The sequence below is a fragment of the Notothenia rossii genome (assembly GCF_949606895.1).
Source record: "Notothenia rossii genome assembly, chromosome: 7".
NCBI lineage: Eukaryota > Metazoa > Chordata > Actinopteri > Perciformes > Nototheniidae > Notothenia > Notothenia rossii.
In genome coordinates, this window is record NC_136905.1 from 21,368,911 (window position 1) to 21,390,654 (window position 21,744).

Below are 21,744 nucleotides of genomic sequence, written 5' to 3' on the forward strand. Positions count from 1 at the left end.
TACCTACCCCACCTTTAAGCTGTCTTTGGCTCTTTTCTGCTGTAACAAATGTAAATTTCCCCTCAGTGGGACGAATAAAGGTGTTCTGATTCAGAAAAGGGTTTTCACTCTCACTATCACCTTTGATAATTACACTTTTACCAATTTAGATGTGCAGCAGTTTCCGGCCCAGAAATAGTAATAGTGATTATCTTGAAGTTGCAGATTGTCATTGATTTACTAATCTGTGGAAACTGAGTTATAAACTACTTTAACATGGAAACCTCTTTTTTATTGTTTTTTAAACTATCCGAATGTACTTTGAACACAGAGGTGAATTATATTGTTGGCTCCTGGGTGCTCCTTGTAAATAGAGGGATCGCTGCCCTTGTGGCAGTTTCACATTTCTCTTATCAGTGCCGTGAAGATTGTATCTGTAAATCTCTAAAACTTGAACACTGTGACATCACAGTGTTTCCCCTGTATACAGAATTATGTAACTAACTAATGATCTACTAAGACATTGTTTTTTCTGTTTACTGGAAAGAGATTTTCATCACCCAAAGAAAAGAGTTGAACACATTAAAAAAATATTTATTCTTTTTCAATTCTGTACAAATTTCCACAACCATCAAAGTTTTCACATTTACCGACAATATCCAGCCATTATATGTTTATATATATATATATATGTGTGTGTGTGTGTTTCTGTGTGTGTGCTAAAGTGACAAATGTTGTCAATGCAATCAAGGTGCATTTTACTGCCTACAATATGAAACATCAGTCCCCATTGTTTCATCCTTCAAGCCTCCATGTTTTGATCCTAGGCCACAGCGTCACTTTAATTTTCATATACTGTAGAGAACAGTTTATCTTTCAGCATTATAATCGCAGCAACTCTGCAGAAAGTGCTATCCAGGTATTGTTGTTGAAGTATGCTTACAGTACATACAGTACACATACATTATGCAGATACATAGTCTAAACATATTTTTAAAACAAATAATCCAAGATTAATTGCTACCTACTTTAAATACAATACACATGAGATTACATTTCTCAGATATCTTGAACAAATATAAAATGCCTTCTTCCCATCATAAACTGACAAAGAGAAACCTGAGAAGTGCATGGGCGCAAAAGCCCTCAGTACAGTTTCATTTAAATGTGCAATAACATCTCCATATGAATCAAACCTGTTTTCTTACATATATTATTTATATTTTCTAAACACTATTGCAGAGCGGATTTGATCCACTTCATCAATATTAACACTTTGAAGTGTGTTGGTTTAGAAACTGCCGGGAAAACCCTGTCCATCAGTTACTGAAATGTGAGACTAAATAAATAAATAAAGACCCACAGAACAAAATAAGGTAAATAGTTGAATTAAAATCAATTATTTTCCTATTTGTTGTTATACTTTAAGTGTCCTTCACTGGACACTACACACTTAAAGTATAACTTCCTACCCGTTTTCTACATAACTTGCGGAACCACACCCAGTAAAGGATGATCATAAGCAGCCAGTATACGATGTAGGCCACGCAGCCAAAAATGATAAAGGTGAGTTCCTCTACTTTGGCTGGCTCGGACCAGTCCAGTTGACTCTCCCTGTAAATTGAGTAACCCAGCCCGCCTAGTAAAATGACCATCCACACCGACAGAGGGAGAAGAGGAATGTAGTTCCCTACAATTTTACGCCTGCCAGAAGTCCCCCAGCTGCTTTTGTTCATGGTGAGAATGGCGAAGTACTTGGCAGGCAGCAGGCTGGTCATGTACAGGGCCGAGTAGAGGGACATGAACACCATCACCATGTCTCTGCGCAGGATACAGGCGTAAGATGCTTTCACCAGCCCGATCAGCTGGATGCAGCACAGGATCCAGAGGATGTCCCACACCGTGCCTGTCCAAAACAGCTGGATGATTGTGGCTGTAACGAAGAAGGGGAAAATACCCGAGACGATGGACTCGTAAGTCATCCAGAGGTGGTGCTTATGCCACCACATTGCATTGAAGAGCCACTCGCGGAAGTATGATTTTGTCCAGCGAGTCTGCTGGTTCAGCCAGCGCAGAAACTCAGCAGGTGTCTCTGTGTAGCATTTGGAGCGGGCTGTGTATCTAAAAGAAAAGGCAAAAACAAGATTTATGAAACCTTTATCATTACAGCAAAGGTTACACCGTCACATCAAGATAATTGCATCTGATATCATAACTGTGCACAATGTTGAAAAGCTTCTTACTTTGTAGCATAGCCCATGCTCAGCATTCGGTTGGTAAGATGTCTGTCGTCACCAAATGTGCAGTGACTTCCCAAAAACATCTGATTGTACCAGGACTCCAGAAACTGCTGGAGGAGATCGTTCCTATACAGACCTTTATGGAGCAATTCAAGAAAGAAACACAATGAGTTAGAACAGTGCATTACAGCTCTGAATACAACTGCTTGACATGTACACCAATACATTGACACATATCAAAAGGGAATAAGCTTTTTCTCTCACCCAAAGGACCACTAATGCAGGACACACAGTCGAAGAAGGACTGGCAGGACCTTTCGATGTTGAAAGCCATCCAGTATCTAAGACTGCTCATGAAGCTGATGTAAGAGTCTTTCAGGTTAAGGATCATCACATCTCCTCCCACAGCACCGTACTTGTCGTTACTTTCTAACACTTTACACAGCTCAATGGTGGCCAGAGTGTCCAGCTTGGTGTCTGAGTCACACACCTAAGGGAGGGAGTAAGAGAGTCTTGTCATAAAGAAATTGCACACTATGGTTCAATCACTTTTTCTTTTTTTTAAACATAGGGAATATGATTTCAAAAAGAAGAATACACACCTGTATATAGTCCACTGATGACCCAAGTGCTTTGAACGCAGTGTACATCACCTCCCGCTTGCCGCCCCACTTCTGCATGATGCACACGCACTGCTTGTTCCGGATCAGTTGCTCTACGTCTCTTCGCTCTGGGTCCTCAACAAAAGTTGGTTCGGCATCCCCTCCTGGGCCGATTTCAGCATTCCCTCCTTGGCCGATTTCAGCATTCCCTCCTGTGCCCAATTCAGCATCCCCTCCTGTGTCCAATTCAGCATCCCCTTCTGGGCCCATTTCTGTTGCCGTTTCCACAGGCTGCTGGGCCTGGATGGGATTCCACGTATGGTAGTTATTTTTCCACACATAACAGCCAGGGTCCCGGTCTGCAAACACCTCTCTGAACATTTCCATCATGTACCGGTCATCATCTGTGTTCCCATCGATCACCATGATGATGCGCAGCAGCTCCGGAGGATAGCTGAGGGCCTTGATGGAGCTGAGGCACTCCTTGAGATAAGCGGGATCCTCCTGATAGGCTGATATTGTGAAGCCAATTTTTTTGGTAAAGGAGCAGGGCTCTGTGCGTGCTTTCATTCGTCCGTGCTCAATGAAGGCGAAGAGGCTCTGGACCAACACGTGAAGTGAGAGGAGTAGCCCATAAAAGCCAAAGGAGATGATTCCATATTTGGATGTTACCAGCTGAAAACCGTCCACATAGGCCCACACCAGCAAGCACATAACCAGCACAGCAAACCCAAAAGTGCAGATGGCGCGGACAATTGAGCCCAAGTTCTTCAATAAAGGTTTCAGATCCATTGTGTTTCTATACCTATCACACAAGAAAACACAACAGTTATAGAATTGCTCGGTTATGCTAAAAATGTACACAGACAGAGTTCAGGGTGTGTTACTGTACATGGAGTTAATCGGTTTATATTTCTTTTTTAAGATTTGCTAAAAAGCCATAAGTTGAACAATTATACAGTAACCAGGCCAAGCTTTAAGATCCATGTTATAACTTTTTAAATGTAAACAACCTTGTCCTATATTGTAAATAAACAGATGATGATAAATAGTTCAGGTTATGTAAAACCAGCAATAACACACAGTGGGATCAAAAGACTAGGTAGTGTGTTAACATTATCTGTTTATGTCTAACTTATTATTTTTTACATTTTTCAATGTATGCAATAATATAGTATTTCAAAGATTATTCCAAACTATGAATAATATGAAATCTTTTTTTTTTAATGCTTGTTTATACAATTGCTTTATAGCTTGTCAGACAACACTCACTCTGAAACATAGCATAAAACCTTATTCTAATAGAAACATTTAACTGACTATGTATCAAAGCAAGAACTAACACCGGGGTTGATGAATTGAAAACATTAATTATCAGATTAAAAACACACGAGAGTAAATGTAATATGCATTTCATCAGGCAACTTACCTCTAGCAGAAATGGGATGTCTGTTTTTATTTAAACATTTGTGTTTTAAATCAAATCATTTTGAGTGACATGCCATGATTCTACAGAAGATATTTTTGTTTATATTTAAATCACAACTTATCTCAACTAACTCCGACAAAGACAACTGTATCTATGAGTTTATAAGTCATTTACAAACATCACCGGTACTACAATCATGCAACAATTATTTATTCGCACCTACCTGATGTTAAGCTCCCCTGGATTTCAATTTGCGAGACATCCGTCCGGTGTTTCTCTTCTGTGTGAACTTGGCATGACGGTAGTTCGCTTTATAGGCTAGGGTGAAAGCATCGGCCATGTGTAGGCTGGGGGTTACACATTTGCATACAGGCGCTGTCACTGACTCAGCCTACGTCAGAAGCAAGGCGGTGGTCCCTCTGACTGACGTCGTGCGAGCACATCTGTGCGGCTTTCTTTTGTCTTTTAAGACAGAAAATTTAAGTCTGGGACCACTCGGACAAGACTATTTACTGTAATGCAATGAAAGAAGTTTCCAAACTGAACGGTACAGTACATGAGCTTCAAATAAACAAAGAGGAAACCAAGAAGTAGGACTTCTGTTTGCTCATATTGCCATAAAGTTCTATTTTGCAGCCGCACTAACATTAACATAGCCCAAGTTAAATAACACTTTTGCACTCAAATTACACATATTTGTCCACTCGATCAGTGGTGGAAGTACAGTTACTCAATCACTGTAGTTAAGTAAAAGTCTATATTTGCTTTTTACTTATTTTTTAACCCTTAACCCTAACCCTTGAGCAAAATGTAATTTATGCTACATTTAACTTTCAATCTTACCTTTTACTCCACCACAATTACCTAACAGCTTTGGTTAGAGAATATGTGCCTAGCGAAGAGGATGTCAGGTATTCAATCGCATTAACCTTAAGAGGGAGTATTAAGTAACTTCAGAAGCTGCAGTCAAGCTTGTAAACTGGTTGGATGTTGCCCTCTGCTGGTTCCTATCTGACACTGCGACGGTTAAATATAACAAAGTGGTATTTAAGTTTTAGGAAGTAGTGGAAAAACGTTTTAGTGGTGAAGTGTAATATCAAAGGAGTAAAGCTGATGTCACAGAGTAAAAGGAAGTCTTGTCTTTGTTCTACTAATCTTTGCCTTCAGAGTACAAACGCAGCTGGTTCAGTTGCTGCCACTGTCCTGAATTAAAACCATGATTACATCCCTGGAGAGTTCCTTTACAGGGGAAACTGTTGACCGCTCACGAAGGTCCCCACCCTTACCCGCAGAAGTTGTCCCGAGCCGTCAACACGCTTCATGTCGACCCAAATAGAAGCCACGAGGCAACTGATGTCATGTGTGGAGGCTGAGCCGGTCAATGTGTTTTGGGATGGTGAATTGGCTTGACTTATTGCACATGTTAATATATGTGGGCTTACTCCAAGACATCTGTATGTTTTCATCAATCATAAAACTGTATGCATGTGAGCCATTGTTCGTTACTTTTAATTCACCATACAATGTGTTAACATTAATCTATCAAATTGCTATCTTCATTCTTCCCTTTTTAAAGCTCTATTTTCGTTAAATGATCATGGCTAAAGTAGTATAGTGCTTTCCCACTTGTCCCTGGATAGTCAATGAAGTCGCTGAGGGATAACTGAGTTGGTGTGCATTTGCAGGAGAATGACTCTTCTCCGAAGCTACCATCAGAAGCTCGTAAACATAGTTTGTGGAATCCTGTAAGATTCGAAACATGCAGATTTATGTTGCCAGAAACAACATCCTTTCCAAAGCTCTGTTTTCAAAAATAAAACGATGCAGCCTCCAGCATGCTTCATGGCAATAAGAGCTATTTCTTGTGCATAAATGAGTCCTCGTTATGCCTCTTTATGGTCAAGCAAATGCCTCGTGACTCACCCTGCTGCTGTGTGCCACACCCAAGGAACCGAAATACACGCAAATCACAGGAGCATTTTGTGATTGAGCTTTTCTATAAGGGCACCTGATGCTGTTGTTTGAATCCTAGTTTGGGAGCTTTCACAGAGAGGTAGTAACAAAACAGTTTCATAGATATGGAGTTGGTGTCTTGCAGTATGTATTAATAGTTTTGAAGAAAAAAACTAAAATGCTCCAATTTACTCCAAATACAAACAACATTCAAGCCCAACTACAACATATACAGTTGCTGAATAGTCAAATGTTGAAGTACCATTATTTGTTGCATACAGTGCTACATAATCAGGGATGGTGGAGTGTGGAGTGCGCAACATACTTTACAGTTTCAGCCCACAGAGAGCAGTGAAGTAGCATTTATTGCTCCTTTGTGATTTACTGACTGTAAATAGCAGGTTTGTTTCTCAACTACTCTGTGTTCTACCGAGCCCTCCGTGAGCAAGGAACATGTCTGCCTATTCATTGTAAAGTTGTTCTGAGTATAAACTTCTAGAGTCAAATACAGTGAAAGCATGGGCGGCAGCTAGATCTCTGTGTTACCCTCTATACTTAGTTAGATGCCATTTGGATTTACAGTCCTCCTTACCAAAGCTATAGGGTGCTAAGCACAAGTGGCTTTCCAGACAAAATTGTTTTATACACCTGCAGGGCAAAACACCTGTCTGTCAATTCACTCTAATGAAAAGTCAAAGTAGTTGTAGGAGGCAGATGTACTTCCCTTCATTCAAGATGTTATTTATAGATACACACTCTTATGTAATGACTTAAAAACCACACTGCACACACAGCACATCACATGTAGTTGACTTTACTGCCAGTTAACATGCAAATACTTTGATGTGTATGCTGCTCAGCCAGATGCCATGGTGTTCTTGATCCAGGAGAGGTAATTGCAAACCTTTGTGTACACCCCAGGCTTTTTCTTTTGAGCACATCCTTTCCCCCAAGACACGACTCCATGGAGCTCTCTGTCACACATCATGGGACCCCCAGAGTCACCCTGAAGATATAACAAAAGAGGATTGGTGCACATAGTGACAGAAACAATTCTTTTGTATTACAGCAGCCATTTTTATATTACCTGACAGGAGTCCTTCCCACCCTCCAGAAAGCCAGCACAGATCATGTTTTCAGTGATTTGGAAAGGATATGAATTAAAGCATGTGTCATCACTCAGGAGAGGGGCTTCCAGGCACTGTAATTTATGAGGGTACCTTGCTGGAAAGGACAGACAAATCATGTTTTTATATACAATAATGTTAGAAATGGCATTTTTTGGACAATCTCAAACAGTCTGATGACTCACAGCCCTCATTACTGGGACGGATATTCCCCCATCCAGAGATTTGGCACATTGTCCCATCACTGGCACACTTTGAAGGGAGCGCAGCAGGGCGCACGTAGCTGTTCAGAGTGGCAGGTCGACTAAGTTTGATCAGCATTATATCACTATCCTGTGTGCCGGAGTTGTAGTCAGGGTGTCGAATAAACTTGGCAGACATAATGTGCTGTTCTGTTCCCTCGGGTTCAAAGATGTCATGCTCTCCCAGCCGAATTTCTATATCTGACCTTGAAGAAATAATGGAAATCTCAAGATATAAACTTTGACATCAATCCATCAGTGTTTACCAGCTTCTAGTTTGGTTTTGCATGCTTGTATTTCTTACTTTGTTCTGCAGTGTGCAGCAGAGAGCACCCACTCCTCAGACAGAAGAGTCCCGCCACAAAAGTTGTACCCCGTGTAGAGAGACACTTGGTAGGGCACAGAGTTTTTTGGACACTCATAACCTCCAACAATCTTGTTATCTTCCTTCAGGGCAGCTGCAGCTGTTGAAACATTGGAAAAAAGACAAAAACAGATCAATTATGTTATTGACATCAATCATTAATCATCAAAATGTTAGACTACTCAATGCCACACATTCAGATTTGGTACAGTATTTATAAATGATGTACTATACCTGCCCCTCCAAAGAGAGTCAGAAGAAGGAAAAGCTTCATGCCTGCTGTCTGGCCAGAAGATGAATGTGCACTCACCCTGTAGATTTCAGGTATTTTAATGCTCTTATCTCCTTTTTCTCAAGGTCCTCTAGCATAGAGGTAAACATGTGTTACATTTCCCTAGAACAATTTACAGTATACTGTGAAAGACAGAAAAGCAAACTGGGGGGAAAACAGCTTGAAAGAGTAAACTATTTGAATTGCCAACTAACATTTGGAATTCCCCTTTTGGAGCATGCTTTTAGTCTGAGATTTTGAGCAGTTGCCTGGATATGAGATGTATATTGCCTTTTAGTGACTATAAATTAACATTCACACGTGTGGATGTTAAGTAAAACTTGGTATGTGTTTGTATTACAAGTGGTTAAACACCCTCCTGGACAGTTAAATTGTCTGATAGCAAATGTGCCATTTCCATCACCCAGAGAGCCAAGAAAAAAAACATATATAAAGTATTATTTGTTTTGTATTCGTATTCTGCATACTCATACTTTAAAGGAGGTCTGTTATCAGCCAGCTGCTGCCTGGAAAGATCCAGTATGTACATGTAGCTGTGTTGCAATCGCGTTGCAATACATGATATGAACAACCTATTGCTCAACCTTAAAAGTGCAATGCTTACCACTTGGCCAGAAATGTCATCTAAAACATTCAAATAAAAAAATTATCAAAATGTTCAGCTAAATATTTAGAGGTTACAGGGTGATAAACATCACACTCATACAGTGATTCCACTTGCTTGTCTAAAGGCCAAAGTGAATCATTGTAGCTCCAGATTGCCCCCATTCCAACATGAGATGAGTAAAAAAAGAGCTGTCAGGGGTCAATGGTTGGAGGAACTGGGTCTGTGTGTATTAGGCAGTTTATTGGATTACATTTAAAGCCATAGAAATACAAATAAAAACTTTCTTTTTAAAAGAGCAGGATTCAGCTCAGGGAAATGCACCTTCAATTGTGGCTGCACCTCAAATTTAGCCAGCGCAAACCGTACATAGCAAACTTTCTACTGCTGGCGTTTCACAGGTTACACTTGTTTCTGCCACTTTGGGTTTATTCCAATATACCAACTATCAAAGCGTTTACAGAATGCACAGTCCATTTTTAGTGGCACAGTAAAAACACAGTTTACTAAGATTAACTATAGGCCGACTCCACACATGGAGATTAACAGAGAGCTGTGTTGTTGAGTTCCAAAAACGTTGAATCGTGCTTTCATTTGTCCTGCTGTTTGTTAGTAGATGGCTTTTAATAACTGATGATTGGAAATGTATGTTTTATGGAAGCAGTAGAAAAGGTGAAATGCTGACCTATTTATATGGAGCATGTTTCCAGGCTTTACACATAGCACCTTTAACATGAAATAATCCTAGCCAAAACATATTACAGCATTTTCAGATTCCCGTATATTGTTGTTATACAGTTGTTGACACTGAAAGCATTCAGTTGTTAATTCATTTTATTCAACATTTGTTTATTGTCACTAACAGAATGTTCGTCATACGTTTTCCTACAACCTTTTGGAGCCATTTAAACTATTTATATAAGTTAAAAGAAACGTGTTTCTCCTTTACAGTAAAGCAGAACTTTGCATGATTCAACAGTTTGAAATTAAATTGTTTAATCCTCCTAGGAAACACATGTATCACTGTCCTCTATCTATCTGGTTTGGGTATGAGATGTTCAAAGGAAATCAGCACTCTTACTGTTTTGACATTGGAAAACTGCTTATCATTGCTGAGTCAATGCTACAGAATGGAGGCTTACTGAGAGGTACTGTACAAGGCTCCGTTACTCATGTATGAGCATAGGTGTTTATCAGAACCAGACAGGAAAACATTTAAATGTGAGGGTGCATTTAACCAAACCCTATGATTATACACTTAAGGCTAAAATATAACGCATTCCCATCCAGCACAGGCAAGTTCTCCCCCATCATTAGTGTGTGGCACACTCCTGTCTGCATCATTCCTCTTACAACCTGCATAGCACTTGCTTTATTCTTCTTCAATTGCAATCAAGCGCAACATTCTGCTGAGAAAAATCCTCTCTGTAAATAAATGAAAAGCCTCAGGGTGCATTTGTGTTCACTGTTTTGTTTGTTTGCTCTTTACTCTATAACTACAGTAGAGATAACATTTCATTAAGTTTTCAGCAGTAAACATGAGGCTATAGGACATTTCAATGGCATTTATTTGAGAAAACCAAATTTCCAAAATCGTTAAAATGAGCAACAAATGCAAAGAGTCCCTGAGCTAATTGCCAAGAAACGTCTTTGATAGTACTACATATGACACCCAGATGCCAGTTTCAGTTGCACACGTGCAAAACAACATCCAGGATGTGATCCGCTTGATGAAGAAAGAAACGAGATAAATGCTTTGCATTCAATCTAAAACTGTCATTGACCTTAAATAATTGCCCCCACCTTTTTTCCCCACCATTTCCCACCATTAACCTGAGTTACAGTACATGGATAGGATCATAACTTCCATTGATTTCACCATCTGCTGCTCCCTGTTTAACCAGTTCCGGTCCCTCTAACCCCATTCCATCGTACCCAAGAATACCCTCAGAGAGAGCTCTGTGTCGACTCAGTGTATGACTTATGCCTGCCAGCCTTGTTTTCAGACAGAGCCTAGGCTGATTATTCATATCCTTTAGGTCTGCTGAGGGGGACCAGGCATTGCGGTTGAAAGTAGGGACGTAAGGAAGTGGTTTTAGGTTATTGAGGTTTAGCTTTTTTTCCCTGCGTGTGGTGTTTTTCAATGGAAAAAAACCTTCAGTCAGCCAAAGGAACGAAAGCCATTGGCACCGGTGTTGAATAAAAAAAAACAAAATTCCTGACCTCTCCGCACCCGTGAGACAAGGGTTGATTTCCAGTCATCACCGCAACAAAATCAACAATCCTTTGTGGTTTCAGGACGCTGCAGATTCTCACTATTTGTGTCTTTGTGGCAGTGTAACTGGAGTCTGATTTCAACACAACAGCTAGCATACTATACTCACATTTCACAAGAGGAGTTAAGAATACTGTGAGCTCACATTGTTTAGCTCTCAGCAGCGATGAAAAATACTGGGTGTATTACAGTGATGATGGGAGCAGGAGTCACATCATGAGTTCTGCATTGCCGCGCACACAGACACAAACATACCTCGTACATTTAGCTGTGCCTTTCAGGTTTCGACCCCACCCTCCCAGCTGCTGTAGTGAACAATAAACCCCCAAACTCAAACTGCATCAATCAACCTCTACTAAAAACTAAATTCTCTTTAAACCTCCACTAGTTGTTTTACACACCCAAATTGGTATTTGTGCGGCACACACATAATTGCATGTTGGGTTGGTAAATCAAGAACTCTGGCAAGCCCTCAGCTCTGAAGGCTTCCCTCAAACTATAGCCTTGGGATAGCTATTAATATCCCCCACAGACACCAGCAAAATGCTCTGCCTTCGAGTTCTGCTGCAAGTCTGTAAGGCAGAAAATGCAAAAAGCACATGAGAGCACAGAAAATGAAAAGTGGAGGCTGATTTCTCAAGAGGGTCAAAACAAAACTACACAAAGTAGTCATACTGTCTAGACTTTAGCTAAAACAGTAATCTCATTTACTGTTGCAAATAGGGCGGAACAGTTCACTGTGAAAGGATTGATGAAAAAGGTAATTGGGTCAACTTATTTAGGTTTCCTGCAGTTAGGATGAATTGTTTTTGGACCGGCTGTTGAATTTCTCTCAGTGGGGACGAATATTCAGATGTTAAATGTTTATGTTTCCAAAAGAATAAAGGCAATAATGACAGAGGCATAAGTCCTCCCACACACTTAAATAAGGGTAATGCTCTGAACTCACTGAGAGTGTGTAGTGTCTCGTCCTCTTTTACTCTCTCTCTCTCCTTCTGTCCTCCCCCTCACATCTGGACTCTTGGCAGGTCATAGTTCCTGTGTGGTGTGTGGGTAAATTAGCGGGGGATTCACTTCTTGGGGTTGGGCAGGTTATAGCAGCTCACACTGTGTGAATCTGATCAGTTCAAGATATTGAGCCTCATTGTGTTTCACTGTTAGATCTAACTTTGGATTTAGATTTCTTTGTTCCATGTTGCTTGTGTGCAACCCAGTGAGTTTTCAATGCAAGTAAATATCAACCACAGTGTATTTTTATGCTTTCATTTTAGGAGTGACTTCTGTCTGTTGTTCCTAATCAACTCTTTGGAAAGTACAGATACAGAAATATGTCTATTGGTGTCAAAGTTAGGGTTTTAAGTCATGTTTGATTTGGTGCATATGATTTAAATAATGGTTTCATATTTTACTGCAAAACTCTTCAAATTCTATTCCCCCAAAAATTATTTTTCAATAACTTTGTTTCTGATAGCTAAGTTCTTCTTAACATCTGTTTACTCCCTGTTAAAGTTCACGTGGAAAGTGAGAAAGCACAGTATACTGGGAAAGAGTCCATTCATCAAGTTTTGCAGTTTTCCACATAAGATTTGTAGGGGGAAAAAGATTTAACTCAAAACATGGTTTATACAGAAGAACAAATGTGTGGGTAGCGTGGTCGAAAAACTGAGAAAGAGGAACCATGTGGGAGGAAATTATGACCATGGAGTCAATCTCGGATGAAACATTTATCTCGCAAAGAAAGGTAGGGTTGCACTCGTGGGACATGAGATTGATTTTCTTTCTCTCCAGCAAACACTCCCCTGTGTCCATGCCTCCATCCTGCTGTTTAAACAACAAAACATGTTCACTGCAGGAAGTTTCAGTAAGTCAGGGAGATTTTAAGTGCCTTCAAGTCCTCTGGTTTGCCTTGGTATTTGTTCAAAATAATGTTTTTTTACTCTTTTAATTATTCAACTACACGGCAAGTCTTTAGATAGACTCGCATTTTCGCGACTGAGAACTTGACTGGGATATATCTGGAATAGAAAAGCAGCAGGAATGTACCACAGCAGGCTTTAAAGGATGAAATTGCTAAGATTTACAGCTTAGATTTGCTTCAGGGTGGGTAGATGAATTATCTTTTGTTTTAAGATTGCAATCAGGTCTGCGGTTTGCAATGAACCGCTCTGAAGTGATGCCTACACTTATGCACCTTTACTGTGAATGTCAGATGTTCCAGGAATGCATGGTTCAGTGTAATGATTGATTTAAATATCCCATCCATTCTCAAGAAGTCCTTCTTTTAACTTTATTACAACATTTTTGTTTCCGTTTTCAACAGAAAATGACTAGTTTGCACAAATAGGAAACCCTGTTTTATTTATTGTTTGACTGTGGTCAGTAGTGCTTTCACTAACTCCATTTACGAGTATGATAGCACTTTAAATGTCTTTCCACATTTCAGAAGGATTGGATTTTAAAGGTTCCCTATTATACTCTTTTTCAATAGTATATTATAGGTCTCAGATATATACAAAACATGTCTCTGAAGTTTTTGGCTTGAATACCAAACAGATTGTGCATTTTAGCATCCCATAATCTCCTCTGTTTCAGCCAGTGCTGATTCTGTGGGTGTTTCTCAATGTCGAGGACGCTTGCTTGGTAGCACATGTCTTCCGAGTCACTTGCTTCAGAAGCGAGGCAAGAATCCTTCCTAGCCTCGGAAAACGAAGAATTGTGGACAGGCTAACAGGTGTGCAGGTGTGCAGGTGTGCGTCATGCGAGGCCCCGCCTTAAACGGAGCGCGATTTCCGCCAAAGATTAGGAAATTGGTCCGTGCGCAAAGCATTTGGGGATTTTTAGACCGCGGAGACATGTGCAGCCTCGAAATTTCTCGCTACGAAGTACGCCGGCCTCAGTAGAATTCCAAGTATGCTGGACATTGGAACAGTCCTTCGGCGGCCCTCGATGACGTAGTATGCTTGGAATAGTGGCTCTGGAACAGCCTTCCTCGACTTTGAGAAACACCCCATGTCTGTCTACAAATGAACTGCCACTCCCCACGCCCCTCTGTCAGATGTTTTGTTAAAAAAGGAGGAGATTCAGGTGATAAGGTGGGCGGGCGTTAGCTTGGTTGGTTATTGGCTAATGGTTGCACAACCCAATTAAAACATTGTGACATCACAAAGTGGCCAAAATCTGATCAGCTCATTTTCAGACAGGTTTTTATATCAATGGATCAGGACGAAAAGAGAGGGAATCTTTTTTCCTGAAACTTTCTGAATGTCTTTACACAGAGGGGACGCATGTTTGTGTATAAAAGACATGAAAAAGTGGATTTTGCATAATGGGTGACCTTTAAAGTGCAACATTGGATGTTGTTTTTGTTTTCCAGTTTAAATCAGAGGCACAGTTGTGTGTCCAGCATCAAGTGGACAGGGGCACAGAGGGAGTAGCCTGCTATTTTATATAACTTCACGGCAACCCTAAATTATCGACAGATGTTGCAGTGACGTTCCTGCAGGGTAAAGAGAGGAGGACATTAAAAATAAGTAACCTACGTCTTCAGATGTTAATTTGCACAGTGACAAAGACACTTAACCTCAAGCCACCATGAGGTCAACCCACAATGAGAAAAACACATTACGCAGCAGGATCACTGGGGCACATGAGAAGCCACTGTTCAACTCTGTCTCAGGTAGTCATATTTATAACCCACAATTTATGTATTTAGTTGTTTGGTTACTTTGTGTTTTCACTTTTGGAGTTTCCCAAATGTCTGTTGTTTGGCTTTTTCAAGAAGAAAGCATGTCTTGGCATGATTTTTGCGTCAGACTAGTATTGAGAAAACAGCATGTCATGACTAACTATATACACATCATCTTCAATCTGAATGTATCAAAGTCTTTAAATTAAGTCGAAATTGTGTTTTGTTTTAGAAAATGTATAACCATATTTACTGAAACTGTATACAATAATGCCTTAAGAATAAAGTACAAGAGGTTTAATGGTTTTTAGGGGGGGGGGGGGTGCAGCCTGAGGTCCCGCCTCAATGAGTGCAATGACGTCACATATTTAAGGAGTCAGGGATCAGATCTTCACGAAGTCCACAGACTGGTCAGATGTGTCCGGTGTCTTCTGCAACGAAGACACATCCTCTTCAAACAGTCGCTTTCAGAACGGTAGGTGCTGTACCTTTGTTATCCTCAGGAACCGTAGCTCAGGCGGCATTAGACAATAAAAGCATCCGATGCAGGCTGCACTGGCAACAGTTTTCGTATCAGAGATTTGCGATTCTTTGAGGTGGACTTTTTAACTCAGTTACATGCAAATATTTTCATATTGTTAATTAAGCCTCTGACCTGGGTTTTGACTCCTGTTTATCAGAACTAAGGACTCTTGCTTTAATTCAACAGTGGTTTAATGGTTAAATGATGTATGTGTTTCCGTCCCATATGTGCACTGATGTAAATTAACTCAGTATGAAATGTGCGCACCTTATGCATGTCTGCATGTAGAGCGAAACTTTTCAAGTGTACATTTTAGAGTCATTTTATGAAACCTCGAACTAGCACAGAAAGTTAGGAAAGTTTTTCTTAGGAAATATTTGTCTTGTTGTCTATTGTGGTGGCTCACGTGAGATACATAACGTCCAAATGTAAATTAATTGGGACTATTGTCATGTCCATGTGAATAGCATTTTCTATTGGCCTTTTTGTGAACATTATTTATGAAAACATTAAGCTTAAGTACTATTAGGGACTTTTGTTCCCATCTAAATAAAATACTTAAAGGTTTAATTTGTTTGCTGTGTTTTATTTTTTTGCAGGTCTTAAGACAATGATGGATCTAATGACAGCTACTCCTTTCTATCTCATCAATTCAACTGATGACAATGGTAGAAATGGCTCTTATTATGAAGATGATGATGATGAGTTTGATTTCAAGGAAGAGCATGCTGAGCTGAGACAGTCTCTCAATATCATGTCTCTCATTGTTTACTGCCTGGCCTTTGTTCTCGGTGTGCTCGGGAATGGAGTGGTTATCTGGGTGACCGGATTCAAGATGAAGAAAACAGTTAACACAGTGTGGTTCCTGAACCTCGCTGTGGCCGACTTCCTCTTCACAGCGTTCCTGCCTCTGAGTGTTGTGTACACAGCTATGAGTTTTCACTGGCCTTTTGGCAAGTTCATGTGCAAGCTGAACAGCACTATAAGCTTTCTGAACATGTTTGCCAGTGTCTACATCCTGATGGTGATCAGTGTGGACAGATGTGTGTCTGTGGTGTGGCCCGTCTGGGCCCAGAACCACCGAAGTGTACGCAAGGCGTCCTGTGTGAGTCTGGGTGTTTGGGTACTGGCTCTGATTCTCAGCACTCCATACTTTGTGTTTAGGGACACTGCGCCATCATATAACAACGATGACATCATCAATTGCTTCAACAACTATGCTCTTTCTGATGACTATGTAACAGAATCTGTGAATCAGCTTCGTCATTTTCGCCATCAGGCCATGTCCCTCACCCGCTTCCTCCTGGGATTCGTTGTCCCCTTCACTGTCATTGTCTCCTGCTATGCTGTGATAATCCATCGTCTCAGAAGAAACCGCACCCTGGCCAGCCAGTCAAGTCGCCCCTTTAAGATCATCGCTGCAGTTATCACCACTTTTTTCCTGTGCTGGGCTCCTTATCACATTATGGCTTTAATTGAGTTGGTAAATCACATGGCTAATCATTCAAGTGAAATATTAGACCATGTCATCAACATTGGAGTTCCTATAGCAACCAGCCTGGCCTTTCTTAACAGTTGCCTGAATCCACTGCTGTATGTGTTCATGGGCCAAGACTTCAAGGATAAGGTCCGTAAATCCATCCTGAATGTATTGGAGACTGCCTTCCAGGAAGAGGTTTCTCGCTCTTATACTTACACAAACTCAATGGTCACGAGTCGGAGCAAAGACAAGTCTGTTTCTGATGCAGAGGTATAAAGATGTCAATGATATGGACACTGTAATTGTACATAGATGTCACTGTATATACAAAATAACTAAACTTTGGTTTTGTAGCTAAGCTTGAAAACCCTCAAGGCAATATGTAAAAATGGTGTAAGTTTTAAACATTGTACCTGGTACCTGTATTGATATTAGTTACATGATTGACAAATTCACCCAAAGTTTTTACAATATGTTAGAGCAGACACGTTAATATTAAACTACAACTTCTAGATCTTTTTTTAATGCATTTGAGAGATAATGCATTTTGAAAATATGGCTGGTTATAATATTATGGACTACTGTTTCCTTGCCATAGAATAAAGTATGTTTTAAACTAGCATATTGAAAATCAATAGCAATTAACTGAGGAACTTGCGCTTCAAACATCTGAACTAATGCATCCAAGATGCAACAAAAGGCCATCTTTGGGTTCATAAAGGGAAATTAAGTGGGCTGTTACTTACACTTGGTGTTCTTATTATTCATTTATTCTGTATAATAATTCTCATTACAAATCATTCATGTTATGTCTATGTTTTATGTTGTATAACATTCAACTGCTACATGTCTACTGCATGCTTTAAACATTTCTTTAATCATTTGTATTCAGCTCACTGAAGGCTAATGTAAGCCTAATAATAACCTTTTCACCTTGCTTAAAATAGCAGCTACATCGTATGCTTGGCATCGATTGATCTTTAAATCATAGTGATTTTAAAAGTGCATATATCAATGTGAGTAAATGCATAATGTGTAATAATCTCATAATTTAAATGTATAATTTTCAGATTTATTATCGAGCAAACACATGTGCTTTAAGGAGCCAAGGAGGCCATGTACTTGTGTCTTGATTTGTAACTACCTAAAAAGATAATATATCCAGTTTACAATCAAAAAAGACAAAATATTATCTATTTAAAAGCAATCAGTGAATATTTAGCATGTTTGATAACATCAATTAACTTTTTTTGATGGAATATAAGGGAATGGCAAACATTTTCTATGATTTGTATGACTTTGGTATGGTGTGGCAGATGTGATTTAACATGAAGTTTCTATACAATATTTTATATTATGTAAACAATGTAAATGATTAAACTTTTTTAATATTTAGTTTTAGACACGTCCAAATGTACCAACAGCCCATAGAAGCTGATAAAGACTGCTTTTGTGTTGTTACCATTATTTTCATTATTAAAATGTTATTTCACTTGACTGTTTCCATTTCATAATCACCACTTAACTCCATCAAATAGTGAGCCTCTTATCTCTTTATCCTTTGTCGATCCACATAATCTGGTGTCACACAAAATAAAAAGTTATCGTAAAAATAAACCAAACACAGGATGAACTTATTTTTATAAATTGTTATTGTTGGTGTTATAATATTTGGCCAGTAGAGGAAGCTGTTGCACACATCAGGCGCTTCTCAGATCAAGGACAGAAAACGTCAAGAGGGAAAAGACAACACTTGATTCATCAGCAGCCTTTGAGATAGACCTACCTCTAATAGTGCTAAAGGATTTGTAGCACTGTTTGCAGCATTAAAGCCATTCAGTCAAGTAGTCAGGAAGTGGGAAAATCATCAGTCTTTTGTGATTATGTATAAATATTTTGAGTAGGCTTTAAGTGCCAGACTCGGTAATTATGGCTTCTACCTTTGGTCCTACAATTCAGATGAAACGTTAATGGTGAATTTGTTGGTGACAAAGTATTTATGATAACTTATTTATAAATAAATAAATACATTCCTTATGTAAAGACTATACAAACCTACAATACAAAAGTATTTTGTAAGTCATTGTGAGCTTTAAGTTGTTGTTTAATACGACCTAAAAGTAAAGATAAGTGTTGGCCAATACTCTGCTGCTAATGAGGGTAGTATACTGTGAATTGTAGACATGTTTAAGTAAAGTCCAAACTAGTGAGTTCAGATACCGTATTTGCTCCAATAATGTCTGCAGAAAGTCCACTTACTAAGTTATAGTTTTTTTTTTCCTTTTAATCGTTTATTTGGCAGGGACAATGCACAATAATGAACACTTAAAACATTAAAATGTGTCAAGCGTAACAGTGCCAGATTTAGCTTTGAGCTAATTTTCATCCTCAGTCCCTCACATAAAACATTTAAGAAAATTACATTTTACAAACATGGCAAAAACAAAATACATGATATGCAAAAAGTGCAAAAGAGCAAGAGCAGTATACACAAGTATTTATGACATGGTAATACAATATAGCAGCAACGACATATAAATTGCAAGAGAAGATACAAGAGCTACATAAAGTGCAAGAGTAGATACCCGTGTTAAAGTGCATTTAGCGGTGATTGCACGTCTGTTTGTTTCTCAACCATTCTTTGAGTTGACCTTTAAAACTATTGAGAGTAGAAAAATCCCGTATCTCAGTTGGGAGGCTATTCCAGAGTGAGCTGCCTTTAATGGAGAGGACATTTTGTCCAAAAGTGGTCCGTCTACGGTGGACCTCAAAGTCTCCTCTGGTTTCTGACCTAGTGCAGCGTCCAGTGTGTTTTTTGTGGAATGGATTGATTAAAAGCTGACATTCATCGATGGGGTCAACTTCAAATGAAAGTTAAACATTAGGAATGAAGGAAAATTAAAAAGTATGTTTTATGGTATGGTGCTATTTGTATAATTTATAGTAGTAGTAGTAGTAGTAGTAGTAGTAGTAGTAGTAGTAGTAGTAGTAGTGGTAGTAGTAGTAGTAGTAGTAGTAGTAGTAGTAGTAGTAGTAGTAGTAGTAGTAGTAGTAGTAGTAGTAGTAGTAGTATAGCAGTGGTAGTTGAAAGTGTTGCCAACACATACTTCAAATGTTGCATATATAAGGAAGCACTTATGAGTAAAGATCAACCGCAGTGCCAAGATGTCTTTCAAAATATTAAAGGTCACCTATCATGCAATTTTTAGGCAATAGCATAGGTCTCAGAAAAATAAAAATATATAAAAAACATGTCTATGAAGTGTTTTGCTCAAAATACCAAACAGATCACCCATTCTAGCCATGCCTCATACCCCTCTATTTCACTTCCTGTTTCAAAAGTGCTGATTTTATGTATAAAGCTTTAAAAAATATATATATATTGATTACAAAAGAGGGGCGGAGCTTATGCCTGCTCATGAGGGAGATTCTACCAGCATTTTTTTGTTGTTTGTTTGTTTATTTATTTAAAGGACAGTGCACATTGATCAACTTTGCTGTAAACGTACCAGTGTTAGCCACCAGGCTAATTTTCAACTGTTGTCCTTTTGGCCAGATGTTAAAATAACCACAACAAGACTAGAGAAATAAAAACATAATAGAAAAAAATACACACAGCAACAGACAACAACAGTACAACAATAAATAGGGACAGACAAACATGCAAACAGATGAAATACTATCATACATACAGTTAAAAATGTTCACATTTTTGATTGCTTAAAAGCCAGTTCTTAAGATCAACAAGTCCTCCAACTCAAATGGGCCGATTGTTCAGGCCCTTATCAACTCCTGAACAACAACAAAAAGCCGACGTTTTATCCAGTTTGTACACTAAAGTTAGCTAGATTGTATTTAGTTATTTGCATTACCTTTCTCACTTGTTTTTTGAAGGATAGAGTAGTGTCAAAGATAATGCCTAGATATTTAAAATGTGTAAATGTTTGAATGACCTCCCCAGACACATAGACCTTGGGTTCACAGTGTGATACAGTGTTGGTCTTGCTAAAAAAAACATACAGACCGTCTTCTTAACATTTATATATAGCTGTGAGTCAGTAAGCCATTGATGTACATGTACCATTGTATCACTTAGTTTGGCAGCAGCTTGGGCCTTGGTTTTTGCATGGACATAAATGACAGTGTCATCAGCATACATTTGCACCTCACATTGATGGCAAGTCATTTATATAGAAGCTAAATAGAATTGGGCCCAGGATAGATCCCTGGGGTACACCCAGTTCATTCCTCAGGGGTGGTGATGTCTTGCCACTGACCCTTACACACTGAACTCTATCTGACAGATAGGAGCTCATCCAGTCTATTGTACTGGGTGAGAAATTAAAATAATACATTTTGTGAAGGAGTACTTGATGATTGACTGTATTAAAAACTTTCTTAAGATCTAAGAAGATTGCTCCAACAATGCCTCCTTTGTCCATTTTTGATTTGATATTTTCCATAAGGAAACAATTTGCGGTCTCAGTGGAATGATTGGCTCGGAAGCCGAATTGCATGGGGTGTAGTGTGAAAGTACTACAGTTAAAATGTCCAGTCAATTGCTCAGCTACACATTGCTCAGAGATCTTAGACATGACAGGTAAAACACTAATGGGCCTATAGTTGTTTCATCAGTTGTGGATTGGCACAACAATGGCTGTCTTCCAGTCTTTTGGGAATTTTCCCTCCCTAAAAGAGGTGTTAATTATTTTAGTAATTGTCCCTGTGAGAGTGGTAGCATGTTTCTTTAGAAACAGAGAATCCAGTCCAAAAGTGTCTTTTGATTTGGAATTTTTTTAAGAAGAAATTATTGAATTAACTTTGGATTCAGAAGTCTCTGTCAGGGATAATAGAATAGGTGATGAGTATATATGACCAGTTTGGGGACTTTTTATAGTCAGCCTCACAGAATTAACTAAATGGTTATTAAAAATAGCCGCTATTTCCGC

The 21,744-nt window shown here is 39.2% G+C and overlaps 3 protein-coding genes across 3 annotated transcripts; 1 reads left to right on the plus strand and 2 right to left on the minus strand.

Annotated features, from left to right (window-relative positions):
• Positions 1 to 685: 685 nt before the first annotated feature.
• On the minus strand, positions 686 to 4,598 carry has1 (hyaluronan synthase 1). The gene is made up of 5 exons (XM_079692393.1): positions 4,474 to 4,598; positions 2,822 to 3,626; positions 2,484 to 2,709; positions 2,223 to 2,355; positions 686 to 2,100 (listed from the first exon to the last, which is right to left on the minus strand). Exons 2-5 carry the CDS (start codon positions 3,611 to 3,613, stop codon positions 1,425 to 1,427), a joined length of 1,827 nt encoding a protein of 608 aa, XP_079548519.1. The 5' UTR covers positions 3,614 to 3,626; positions 4,474 to 4,598; the 3' UTR covers positions 686 to 1,424.
• Positions 4,599 to 7,001: 2,403 nt separating this feature from the next.
• On the minus strand, positions 7,002 to 11,235 carry LOC307046191 (trypsin-3-like). Its single transcript, XM_079692422.1, has 6 exons — positions 11,217 to 11,235; positions 8,171 to 8,330; positions 7,877 to 8,036; positions 7,516 to 7,778; positions 7,291 to 7,427; positions 7,002 to 7,209 (listed from the first exon to the last, which is right to left on the minus strand). The coding sequence occupies exons 2-6, from the start codon at positions 8,208 to 8,210 to the stop codon at positions 7,060 to 7,062; spliced, it is 750 nt and encodes a 249-aa protein (XP_079548548.1). The 5' UTR covers positions 8,211 to 8,330; positions 11,217 to 11,235; the 3' UTR covers positions 7,002 to 7,059.
• A 3,965-nt stretch (positions 11,236 to 15,200) lies between these two features.
• Positions 15,201 to 18,290, plus strand: fpr1 (formyl peptide receptor 1). Its single transcript, XM_079691657.1, has 2 exons — positions 15,201 to 15,267; positions 15,915 to 18,290. The coding sequence occupies exon 2, from the start codon at positions 15,926 to 15,928 to the stop codon at positions 17,069 to 17,071; it is 1,146 nt and encodes a 381-aa protein (XP_079547783.1). The 5' UTR covers positions 15,201 to 15,267; positions 15,915 to 15,925; the 3' UTR covers positions 17,072 to 18,290.
• The last annotated feature ends 3,454 nt before the right edge of the window (positions 18,291 to 21,744 follow it).

Excerpts from the sequence above, each read along its gene's own strand:
- has1 (XM_079692393.1), bottom strand. The coding sequence starts at position 3,613 with ATGGATCTGAAACCTTTATTGAAGAACTTGGGCTCAATTGTCCGCGCC. Across the intron at positions 2,710-2,821 it reads CATCAGTGGACTATATACAG|GTGTGTGACTCAGACACCAA; the intron begins GTGTGTATTCTT and ends TCCCTCCCTTAG. Across the intron at positions 2,356-2,483 it reads CTGCATTAGTGGTCCTTTGG|GTCTGTATAGGAACGATCTC; the intron begins GTGAGAGAAAAA and ends TGCTCCATAAAG.
- LOC307046191 (XM_079692422.1), bottom strand. The coding sequence starts at position 8,210 with ATGAAGCTTTTCCTTCTTCTGACTCTCTTTGGAGGGGCAG. Across the intron at positions 7,779-7,876 it reads GCTGCACACTGCAGAACAAA|GTCAGATATAGAAATTCGGC; the intron begins GTAAGAAATACA and ends TATTTCTTCAAG. Across the intron at positions 7,428-7,515 it reads CCGTCCCAGTAATGAGGGCT|CAAGGTACCCTCATAAATTA; the intron begins GTGAGTCATCAG and ends TGTCCTTTCCAG.
- fpr1 (XM_079691657.1), top strand. The coding sequence starts at position 15,926 with ATGATGGATCTAATGACAGCTACTCCTTTCTATCTCATCAATTCAACT.